At 41.9% G+C, this 12425-nt stretch overlaps 2 protein-coding genes across 6 annotated transcripts in view; one reads left to right on the top strand and one right to left on the bottom strand.

Annotated features, from left to right (window-relative positions):
- Positions 1 to 12425, bottom strand: part of Cnn (phosphodiesterase 4D interacting protein centrosomin) — a 37811-nt gene that overhangs the window by 19910 nt on the left and 5476 nt on the right. For 3 of the 4 annotated variants that reach the window (XM_076304873.1, XM_076304870.1, XM_076304872.1), the window contains exon 2: positions 7933 to 7988. In XM_076304873.1, coding sequence (XP_076160988.1) covers positions 7933 to 7988 — 56 coding nt within the window. Of the gene's footprint in view, positions 1 to 341; positions 575 to 7932; positions 7989 to 12425 lie in introns of those variants that run through there. The other variant, XM_076304874.1, reaches the window with a different exon arrangement.
- The window catches only part of Lim3 (Lim3 homeobox protein), a 105323-nt gene that overhangs the window by 90008 nt on the left and 2890 nt on the right, over positions 1 to 12425 (top strand). The window contains exon 8 of one of the 2 annotated variants that reach the window (XM_076304884.1): positions 10076 to 10259. The exons of the other annotated variant lie outside the window; for it this stretch is intronic. The gene's annotated coding sequence lies outside the window, so the exon portion shown is untranslated. The remainder of the gene's footprint in view (positions 1 to 10075; positions 10260 to 12425) is intronic. 2 annotated transcript variants of the gene reach the window in all.

Genomic DNA, 12425 nt, shown 5'->3' with positions numbered 1-12425 from the left:
GCTGTTAAGCTACGTCTCGGTCTATCGTTAAAAATCAACCGAAATGGCAAATGTACGATAATACCTATACATATGTCGAAAAACTGCTCGTTGAACATTCTGGAAACCGTGAAAAATGAATCGAAAACAAGCATCTGTTTCAACTTCGTAGTCGAAGCATTTCGACCCAACACTTTCAGATCCTTTTCGATAAAAATAGATCTATTCGGATCGAACGTGGACAAATTTCTTTGAAACAAGCCGTTTAAGTAAATGCATACCCAAATGTTCACTCTTACTGGAATCTTCAACGAGCAATTTATTCCTCTGTTTGTAATGATATTTAAAATGTCATTTCGTACCGAACATGACTTGAATTTGTAGTGGCTTGTCCTGGATGTTCTCGAGGAAGGTCGGACCCTCTGGGCGCGACCTACCACATCCCATGCCACGTGGAACGCCCTCCGGGAACCATCACATTTTACAGGCTACTATTCTAAACCTACGCTAAATCTAAGCAACGAGCAAAGAACGTTCGCAGATCCCACAGATTCGTAGATCTTTTCGCGACGGCTGCACAAACACCAACTGAGGCAGAGAATGGCAGAGAATGGCAGAGCAGCGCCAAAGTTTACATCGCAATAACGTGCAGTTAAAATTATATTCCAAGCATATACCGTATCACGTGTTAGGTATAGACACAGACGTTTCAAGGATTCATCGAACTACCACTGCACGGGGCAATGAATTCTTCTCTTCGTGAACCATTTTTCGACCATCTTCGAGCCAATATGCAACGTCTGAACAAATCGTGGGAGCGCTTTAGAACTTCGTGCAACTTATCCAGAGAAACGACAAGGTATCAACGTTCTCGAATAATAATAATTTTAGGAATATTCGGCTATTCAATGTTTCAAGAAACGGTTCATTGTACGACTACGTATACTATTGAATGTCTTGTATCTGGAGAGTTCAGGGAGTCAATTAGTCGTAATAAATGACTTCGAAAGGCACATGATTTGTTGCATAAATTGTTTCAATCTGCGTCTCGAGTAGGTCATGATTTGAAACATTTATACCGAGGAAGATTTTGTTATCTGCAACATGTACAATCGTACGAAAAATGATTTACTTGTGAACTGAAACTCTGGTATTCATCGTGATTTTAAGTACCTATTAAGTACAGTATTCGAGCAAAAGAGAACACTAGCGTGACAATAATCGCAAGTTTCGATTTTTTCGGGACTTTGTAGTAGTCTCACTGTGAGGTCTAAAATCGTGTAGGTACGTATGTAGGTACGACTAGACCCTTGTGTAAACCGGAAGCAAATCCTATTCCGCGTTCGGATGTTAGATCGATCGCCGGAAACTGTCGTATCCTTCTAACGTGCATTTCCCTCTTATGGTTATGGCTGCGGGCTAAATTCCGGTCTACTCCTGTTTCCACTTCATCTCCAGCCCCGATGTAGATAGTCGGTGTGTCGAACACCGGGTACTTAAGCCCTTGCGAGTGTAAATCACTCTTTTTGTATATGCTCACGTATCAAGGAAGAGAGCGAACCGTATATCTTTACCTTAACAGGATGCAATACTGATCCTGTTTTCAACCATTTAACCACGCAGATTAAATCACCTTTTCTAGCACCCTATTCAATAAAATATTAACAAAAAATCACCTTTTCCAGCACCCTATCCAATAAAATATTAACAAAAAATCACCTTTTCCAGCACCCTATCCAATAAAATATTAACAAAAAATCACCTTTTCTAGCACCCTATCCAATAAAATATTAACAAACAATCACCTTTTCTAGCACCCTATCCAATAAAATATTAACAAACAATCACCTTTTCCAGCACCCTATCCAATAAAATATTAATAAAAAATCACCTTTTCTAGCACCCTATCCAATAAAATATTAACAAACAATCACCTTTTCTAGCCCCCTATCCAATAAAATATTAACAAAAACTATAGAATGCTATTTAACGAAATCAAGTTTACCTTGTGATATACTTAAAACAAAAAATAAATGATTTTCATTTTACTAGATTCGTATCGAAGAACGAGAACCCGAAACGCTCTGCAGAGCTAACCGAAACCCTGCTGCAAAAGAGAAATAATAATAATAATAAAATAGCAAAACAAAGCAATTTAACAAGAAAGAACAAATAACCGCGGTCGAACAAACAAACCTCGCCACTTCCTCGTGTTACTATCAAATCAAATTCATCATCGATAAAAATAAACTACCGGGCTGTACTGAATATAACTAAACCCTTGCGCGGAGCCTCGAAACTCGCTTAAGGTCGAAATCTGTTACAATTACGAATTCCATTCGTGTTCGACTTGATTCGATCCAAAGTGAAAGCTCTGGCACGATCGAAGACCATTCGGAAACTATTGGAAAAGTTTAACCATTGAACGTCGACCAAGGCTAGCAACAACGACGGACGTGGGTCGTTGTTTCGTGATTCGGCGATTTCGTGCATCGATCGTTGAATTTCCGCGATTCAGGTATCGGCGCGAGTGCAATATCGACTCGGCCGGAGTCTCTCTCGAACGGACGCGGAGCTCGCGTATTTATAGATGACACATTTAGGCCAGAACAGAGTTTGAACTATCTTTATTTTGGCAGGCCACTCTCCAGCCCCTCGACGTCTGTCCGACACCGGCCGACCTAGCTGTAATTAAAGCCACGAGAAATCGTCTGAAACATGAACGCGGGCAATTGTAATTTCGCCAGTTAGCGTCAACCCGGTAACTGTTAGGCCACGAATCAGGATCAGAGACGGTCAGGCTTCGCGGTTATTTCAGGTCGCTTGCACCGGTCGCAGCATTGCAACACGCAGTACCCTTTGCTAACGTGCGTGTCAACTCGCGTTCGTGTTCGTGTCACTGGGACATGTCTGTGATCGATATCGGATTTTCCTAATTAATCACCAGGCTTGACTCCGGAGAGAAATAGACGTTATGGGATCGTATTTAACGGAGACGATGGAAACTCGTCGACAGAGATGGAAAACGGTACGCAGGGAAATATGAAATTATTTCCGAAGCGTTCGTTCCAATCGTATAACCGAAAAGGAACACCTAATAATCTGGCTGTAAAACGAACGGTTTATCTCAAAAGGATGTTACGAATCAACGTGATATTTTCACCGCGTAATTCCGCGGCTGTAGTAAATCCGATATCCTTGGAAGGATATTGGAGATTCACCGAATTAGCAACCGCAAGCCCGCGACAAGTTATAACACTCGTGTCTTCCTGTTTTCTTCGCTTTGTCCACCTATTTATCTGGCGTGCATGCTAGCCGTATCTAAACTTAGACCCACCGTGTATCACACGCGTCCGAGACAACAAAATTGAGAATAAAGCTACAAATTAGCGATGAAAGTGCGTCGGATACACGGGTACGCTTAAACCACTTTCGCTTGTAGGTTCCTCCAATGCTTGCTGCGTTTAGGTGACAACGGTATGCGTGGATATTAGGTTTGTCATAATGCGGTGAGACGGAAAATTCCGTTTAATGCATAGAACTTTCAACAGCGCCTATGACGAGCTGATAACGCGACGGAGAGTCGAGAAGTTTGGCTCTTAACGAAGTAAACTTATAGATTCTTTAATGTTCGTTGGCGATAATTTCGTTCGATCGCTTTTAAACAATTTTAAATATGCGTCAAACTGGAACCAGCGGCTGAATTATCATTCGTTTCATAAAGACGCGAAGTTTTAGCAGACATGTAGGCGTCTGGCCTGAACCCAATCGTGTCAAAGTATAAATGAAAATGACACGCGGGCAGCTGTTAGGAATCGGGCAATTAATTTTAACCGTATACCATGTTTGTTCCTTGGCTAAAATACGAATTATCGGTGGCGCTTAAATTTCCTCGAGCTAAACAATACCGAACGCGTTTGATACTTTAAACGCTAGCGAACACGTTTAATGGTATAAACAACAGTGAACGCGTCGATCGTAATTTCGTGCAATTGTGAATAAAGTTTGTAAGAGTCGAGATCGATTTCGAGTTTATTTTGACGCTGTGAATAGAACACATTGAGCTATTAAAAATACACACGATGAAATTGTCTATCTCGACTAAACTTGTGCGTTATTACTCGATCTATCGATTACTCGAAATTCATTTCATTCGTATTTGTTTCCAATCTGACGAAAACGGGGTCTTCGACACCACGAAATGTTCACTTCCGGAAGAACGTTATCAGAAAGAGAACTTTATCGGAAGAAAAGTGCGATTTGATCCTTCGTCGCGTACTAAAACTTTTAAAGAAGTGTTCGTGATATATACATAGTGTTTCTAAGAATTGGACGAGCAATTCTTTTCTTTAAATAGAAATAGAACGATTCGACGAGGAATAAAAATAAAGATTATCTTTCTCCGATCGTATGTACTTTTCATTAACGCAAGTACCCGCGTACAATGCGCAATTACATTCTTTTTAATAACAACGATTGTCTCATACGTCTGAATATCAAAGTAAGAAGATAAGAACATCGATAAGTAAATACGAAACTTTGCGAAATACTTGGAGAAAAGACGTATTTAAATTTACGTTTAAAAAAGGGAACCTGGACTCCAGCGTACGTTTTCTATTTTTTTCTTATTCCATACTATTTGCCGTTTCGAGATGCATTCTTTCGAGGATTACACAAATCAACCAAAAATAATTTGTGCAAAGAAAGAATACCGTAAATTGTGTTGTTCATTCTTCATTTGTGTTGTTCATACACCGGTGTACTGTGAACACTATACCAACCTAGTATTCTTATTAACTCACCTATTTCCGAAATATCTCGAACCCTTAGCATTCAAACGACGAGTTTAGCTCGCGACGGGCTCATTACGCCAAAATGGACAACGACGACCCGCATTTGCAAATATTATTTCAACCAGAAATAATCGCAGTTGTTTCTTCTTACAAATTTATGGCAATTGTCTTGTCCATTTTTCTAAATCGTTGCGTATGTGTAATTAAACGCGGTGCGAACTAGTAATACTTTCGATTCTAAAAATTGCAAAGATTCGCGTGCACGGATGCCGAAAAGTTTGTCGAACAACGCCGGTAAGCTCTAAGCGTTGAATACGAAATTCGCATTCCGAGCTGCACGGGAAAGTTTAGACGCAGCGAGTGAACCGGGCCAGCTGGAGTAACAAACAACGGGTTCGATTGGACAATGCACCCGTGTGCGAATACGTATCCGTGGGTAAGAACGTCCGAATGTTCGCAAAGTTGGCGAATAACGCCCGCCGCGGAGTACCACCGGGGCAACGTGTTACAGAAATAAATACAGAACAGAGTCGCGACACGTCGTGTTCCCCTGCTCCTCTGGTCGCGAAACCACCGAAATAAATGGACCACCGCTTCCTGTAATTTGAGATCGCGAAAAACAATTTTCTAGGATACAGAGGAGTCCTTTCTCGTTCAACAGGGGAAAACGCTCGTCAACTCGTGATCGCGATTGTGATTGCTCTCTCATGCAACACCGTAGCGTTTTGGGTCGATTAAGGTACACGGTTTTTAATACCGGGACACATTTTTCCTCCTTCTTCGGTCCAAATGTCAATTTGCACGTTTACGCCTAATAATAAAATTCTATTGAGATAATAGAAATTGATGTGTCACGTTACACGTGTCGCGCACATTCGCAGGGGAGTCCCTCGCATTCCATACCTAAACGTATCCAAGCGTGTCGGTGTAATAAAATTCGAACGGTATATTTAGATCAGCGAAACGAAACTCTCGTAAAATTTTGGAATTCGAACTCCGCCATTTGCATCGTGAATAGCGACAATCGTGCAACGTGTTCCGAACTGGACGTAAGATTGTAATTGCGATCGCACCCTGTCCGAGGTGGAAGTTTTTTCGATGTTTTCGACGGGTGAAAGACGTCGGAGGAATTCTTCGCGCGCGATGGGGCCCACCGATTCCCGATGGACGATACACAAAAGCTGGTCTGTGGTGTTTCAATTGATCCCGAGTTCGTCGAATTATTAAACCGGCCGTCGTACGAACCCGGTTCGATCATCTCGGGGATCTCGAAATCCGCGGAGAAGAACGTGGTAGTGTTGCCCAAGGCGCGTAGAATGCGGCGCGGAATTAAAAGCGAGCTGCGCGCAGCTGTTTCGCGCGTAGGGAAATTAACTGTGGACGAAACGAGCGAGCGTGGCGGGAGCGGGCGCGGACACGTGCGATTGTATCTATAGATCCTCCGATCGCGGAAACGTAGATGAAACCGGAGCGAAATGTCGGCCGGTTCTGGCACGGATTCGTTTACCGTGGGCCAAATTTATGCGTAACTATAAAACAGCGGTGGCCACGTTGGTCTAGCCGAGTCTTGGCCATTGGCCACTGGTTCCCCGCGTTACAACCTTTGCACTGGATGGCTTTCACGCTCGAATGGCCGCTGAAAATCTCACCGATTCGAGATCGCGCAAGTTGACACGTTTACCGGATACACGAGATCGATTTAACTTTCGATCGATTAAACGTCGAACGAAGCGACGTCCTACTACGCGTACCCAACGATAACCAACGTCTGAAACCACGGACGCGACCATCCCTGTTGCAGACGCTAGATTACGTCTGCGTCGGCGTAGACGCGAAATAGCTGTAACCGCGAGGAACGAGGTTCGTTGCCCCTGTTTTCATCGCGATAGATGCAATTACCGAGACGCCACCGCGTACACGAATTCTCGACGGACTTTTTGTTACAGAGGACCGTTATCATTGCTATCGTAACACTTCGCGCACTGGGGGTCGTATAAGTACATCTCGAGGTACAGGCTGCGTAGACACGTAGATCGATCGTCGCGTACACCGCTGAGATCTCGTTCACTCTTATTTGGAACTTGAACCTTCGTTCGTCGCGTGGAAGTAGTCTACTATCTTTTGTATAAAGATATTTTATATAAAGATAGTCTACTATCTTTCATATAAAAGATACAGTTTATCGATGACTGCGTTTACAAAACCGACAATATCTATACGCGAATATCGGACAAAATTTACTATTCGAATTTGACTCCGAACTTTAACGAAAACGACGACCAAAGTTTCGTTCCAATGCTCGAATTTTAAATAATTAACCCACTCGTAACAAACGATAGTATTGTGTCGAAAGAATTTAGTACTCGCAATGATTCGTCTCACGTGTAGTTATCAACTAACGAGCCACCCATCGACTGTTAGAGATGTCGATAGAGGGGCAATTACTTAAGGGAAATGACCAATGAAGGTAGTTTCGCTAGGGAAAGAGGAAGGTAACTGATCGCTCCATTGTCAGCCCCAATATCGGTGACCTGTCATTTAAGCAATCAGCTAATCTACAGGCACATCTGTACGTGACACGTTCAACCGAGGAAGGGCTACAAGTAATAAATACGTCTCTGTAGTCGATTCTTACGCAACGATCCGCCCCGATCATAGACCGTAAAATTGTATCCGGTCCATCCTGACGATAGCTGTTGCATCAGCGATATCAAAACAGTAACCTAATCTTTGAATCGCAATGTATATTTTAACGGATCATTTACGAAGGTGAAACTGTCACTCTGTACGGTACGATCTTTGTTCGAAGGTTTTAGCTACCGTACCGTGTCGTTAATTAAATACTCGACATCCGTTATGTTTTCATTCTATAATTTAAATACTAGTTTTCATCCAACGAATAGCGGATAAAACGATCTTTACTTTGTATTCCTTGCTCGAGACTTTTATCCAGAAAACAAATATTGCCCATCTTTGGACCAAAATGTACAATAATATTGGGTCGTACGGAAAGTCGTCTCGTTTTCCAAAATGGAGAATGTATAATTTAATAAAACGTTTGTACGCTCTAAAAGAATCGTGTTTCATTTTCACCAAAAAAAGAAAAACAAAATGATTTTCCGAACGACCCAATATATAAAAGAATAGATTCCTCGCTTACCATTCGGCAATGCCAGAGTCTGATTCATTGTGATGTCCTGCAACGGCATGGTGGTACTGTAACAGAAAAAAGGAACAAAGCTCAACGATATGCGAGTAAGCTGCGACGTACAATATTGGTAAATTTTCATCGTAAAAAATGGCAAATATTTTGCACACATGGCACCACCGAAACGTTTTACCCGAAAATGAAACGCGATGCGTGCGTTCATCGCTAAACAATGTCTGAAAGAAGAGGAAGAAAAGGAACCGAGGGAGACGAATCTTTTTTTATATTTCGACGGGACGATAACGAAAGGATGCGAGCGAAGCTCAAAGACTGTTTTATTTTCGGAATAAGGCTGAAAATGGAGCAGAGGCACGTGGTGGCTCCTGATTCCACAGGGACTAGACTGTACCGAACTAGACCGAATTAGATAAAACTTTTAAAAAGGATCAAGATGAAGGTTGCATTCTATTCCGAGAGCGACGATCGGCTAAGACCAAAACATCGGTTCGGTAAGGACGAGGTTTACACATACATAAGGGATTAATCAGCCCGATCGTCGACAATCCGAAGAATGCCATTGGAAATAAGTTCCAGCAATTTTTACAACGCGTTGAGAGCTTCTTGTTTCGTTAGCGACCATTTCGTTCTTTGACTACGTCGATGTTGTTTATTAATCTTGTCCCGCTAACAGATTCTGCACACGTGTACAACTTGTACAAAATGCCTACCTAAAGTTCGCTCGAGGCACGTAAATACGATCGTGTTACGTCTTTACTCGAACGATCCGGTTGCTTAAATACGAAACAAAGATACGTATTATACTTCACCTTTGTTTCCAATGTGCATTTCTCACATTCGTACAAAACAAGATGCCATTTCGTTTGTTCGTTTCGGATCGAAAGAACACGGTCGGAATCTTGCACACCGACGAACCACATTTTTGTTTGCAATATTTCTTTTCCCTTTTTCTTTCTAAATCCCGAATAAAGCCCAAACAATCGTATTCTAGGCAAGAATACCCCTCTTCGGCTCGTCACGATCGCTAATCGACGTTTCGTTTTCATTTAACGGCCGAATATGATTCTTCGAAAGCGATTTGTTATAATTAAATGCGACCCAGATTTTGATTACAGGTCTCATCGTTCGAACGAACGTGCGACTTAACGTGATGTAAAACCATTTGTGTGACATGTCGGTGATTTATAACGCCGGGCCACTTCAAACTACGCGAAAGCAATAAGGAAATGCACAATTTCCAGAAAGGTTTAATTTAGATTTCATCCAAACGCTATTCCTGCTAGCCAGTGTTGAAACGCGAAATGAGTAATTAACGGGGATAACGTCCCTCCAGCCGAGTTGTCGCGGATCTTAACAAGTTCTAAGAGTTCCGCTTTATTATTCGCAAGCTCCGCGCCGTCTGGGATAGCAGGACACACCTAACGTACCAGCGTTCCAAAAACCTGACCCGTGTCCACGAAACAAAAATTAAACGAGATTTCCGATGAGTACGTTTCTTGAAAGCTTCGCTGAAATCAAAAAATCCTCGTCGGACAGAAACCAACGAAAGTGTTTGAAATTTGGTTAAATGAACTCCTCTCGATCATTCTACGAATCTTTCCACCCCTCTTGGATCCCTCTACTTTGGACCCGCAACACCAATCGTTAAAATACACGAATAAGATCACATCTAAATGCTAGCTAAAATAATTACACGTTTGATTAGATTTTCCTGTACGGACGCTGCAATTTTCTCCTCTCTTTCTACCAATTAAATCCAACTGGACGATACAGGAGATAATTTTAGTGTTAAACCTACGGTCTCATTCCGTCAACGACATAAAGACCGCTCGTTTCTCGGCACAGTCTATTTACAAACTGCAAGATGCACGTAATCCGTTCACCTTGCGGCCGAGAACCGTCGAGGCGCGGTGCGTCGCGGCGCGGCGGCGTGTGTAACCGTGGACATCCTCTTTTCGGCTGCACACCCCAACATCCGACTCTGATATATTAAGCGCAACCCTTACGTCCGCGTTTAACTAATCCGGATCCAGACTTCTCGGAATATCAGGAGTCGCCTCAGAAGTCGCTCAGGCCGGAACGACGACGAGGGGACCAAAGGGTGACACCACCGCTGATGATATTATTATTATTGCAGACTTTACGAGAGACACGGTGGGTTTACGTAAAGGAGATTCTAACCGTGAAATTCACCGTGAGACACAGAATGCGCGTTAATTCTGTCGGAAACGTTTTCATGACGGTGATTCGGGATACCAGGCTCGTGGGAAAATTCAAACTCCCGCGCGTTTTCGGACAATAATGGCAACGATGACTCTGGGGTACGTATTGGATTCGTATCGATCTAATCGCAAAGCGAAACCGAAAAATGACTCGAAAAATCGCACGGAAAGAAAGAAAATACTTACAACGTTTTCAACGCTCGGTTTGACCCACTTAATACTCAAAGTGCTCGTCGAAATTTGACTTTCCGATTTCTGTTTCGACTCGAGTACATTTTTCTCGAGTAAACTTTTACGATTCCAAGTGAAAACGGTAAGAATGGAAACAATTCTATGGAATGACGTAGAGAGTTGCCGTCATCTGGCAAAATGGAGGGTGGTTGTGTAAGTAATCAATACTCTGAGAGCAGATATGGTGGCATGGACCGAAACAAGAACACGCAGTATGAGCTTTAATCAGTTCCATAGTGTGCATTTACTCGACAGGATTTTATCATTGCACTAATTACATTTTAAACGGTAAAAGGGTATTACAAGTTAAGGATATGCACGGAAATTAAATCGGTAACTAGATGAATTTCTATAAACCGATCTTGAGAAACATTCGAGACATTAATTAGGTATTATTCCTAATTCCTCGTAATTCGTAAAGTGTCAAAGTAACCTTGACTTTTTTACCCGTAAAATTTTCTTCGGAACATTTCTGTTGTACTTTGTCGCAGATCGAGGCAAATATTTTTATCGGACGTTGTATTTTTTAAAAACTATCGAAAGTAGTTTCAAGATCGTTGCAGCTGCTACCACGTAAACCACCCCCTATAGTTCAAGTGATCGTGGTCCCTTCCTTTGATACCTTAGAGCGAATCTCTCGCAGCCAGAATATTTTATTAAACGATAAAGTCGTTCGAACGAATCTATTAATCCACTAACTTATTATCAGGGGAGTAATCGATACGATAATGATCACCGAACCGTCTTGTATTTTCACTCGAACGCTACGAATCAAATTTAATGTCGTACCATTCTCGAACGACAGCAAAACGAGCATATTCGCGTTGACGTGCAAAGTTCCCTCAATTACCGGATCGTTAAACGTATTAACTTGCCTAGTTAAACAATTAGCTCAGCCCCGTCGAATGGAAACATTGTTTATGAAGCGATCCCCGGACCCCCAGCTGCGTTCTTATATCACGTGTGGGTGGTGTCCAGTGGGCGAAAGGGTTCATTTGAAGCTTTTAACGAATGCACGCGACACTTTACGAACCTATGCGTATGCAAATCGATGCAATTTAGTCTGACGTGTCACCATCGTTCTATGCACACACGGCTCGCTGTGTCACGACCTTTCGGCGATAAATCGGAGAAGATTTCCTTTGTTTCTCAACGGATTTCCGGCTGGAAAAGAGTGGAATTTTCCTCGCAAAGAACACAACGTGCGTATCTCGTTTCGGCTGGTTGGAATAATTTTACGTCGACTGATCGTACAAAGTTTCATCGAAAGAAGTGATCCCTGAAATAAGAATATCCGATTCGAATCGATTTAAAAAATATATGTATATTGTACATTGTAGAAATGTGTCTTTTGGGAAATTTAAAGTGTTTTTAAGTGTTTCGATGTTAGGACTGTCTGACAATGAGTTTAAACATAGTAGGTGGTTAATTGTTATTTCATTGTTGCGAGTGGTACAATAAGGAGGATCCATTTTCTTTACAAGGTACTCATGGTTAATTTCAGAGTGGCTGGTTCTTAGTGAAGTCATTACTGTTTGTTCTTTTCTATTCATGAGACACTGGTTAATAGAGATCATTTTATCGTGAGTTCTTGTTCTTTTGGCCGAGATCCATATTCCGTTCCATTCTTTTTTTTTTTTTTTTTGGTCGACTTGTATCTGGGTTACGAGGTCTTGGTATTCCTTCGTTTGGTACGAGTCTTGTCGTTCTTTTTGCAATTGAATCGATTTTCGTTACCAATTACACCTCGGTAACCAAGCGATCGTTATATCTTCGTTATCGTCGATGAGATTTATGTAGGTGTTTTGTACGTATACAAGATTTATCTCTCCTATCTAGACTCGTTACGGAATTAATTATATCCGTGGAGTCGAATTTTGACAACGAAGATAGCAAATTTTTGAAGAAGGAATCGACAACAAGTTTGGATTCCACAAGGTCAAGTCCAGTATTTTAATCTTACGAGAAAAAATTTCAAACTCACGACTCAAAAAACTACGAAGTTGAAAGTCTCCAGGAAATAGACTCTGTAGA

The sequence above is a fragment of the Ptiloglossa arizonensis genome, chromosome 2 (assembly GCF_051014685.1).
Source record: "Ptiloglossa arizonensis isolate GNS036 chromosome 2, iyPtiAriz1_principal, whole genome shotgun sequence".
Taxonomy (NCBI): Eukaryota; Metazoa; Arthropoda; class Insecta; order Hymenoptera; family Colletidae; genus Ptiloglossa; species Ptiloglossa arizonensis.
This window is presented reverse-complemented; position numbering and strand designations above follow the sequence as displayed.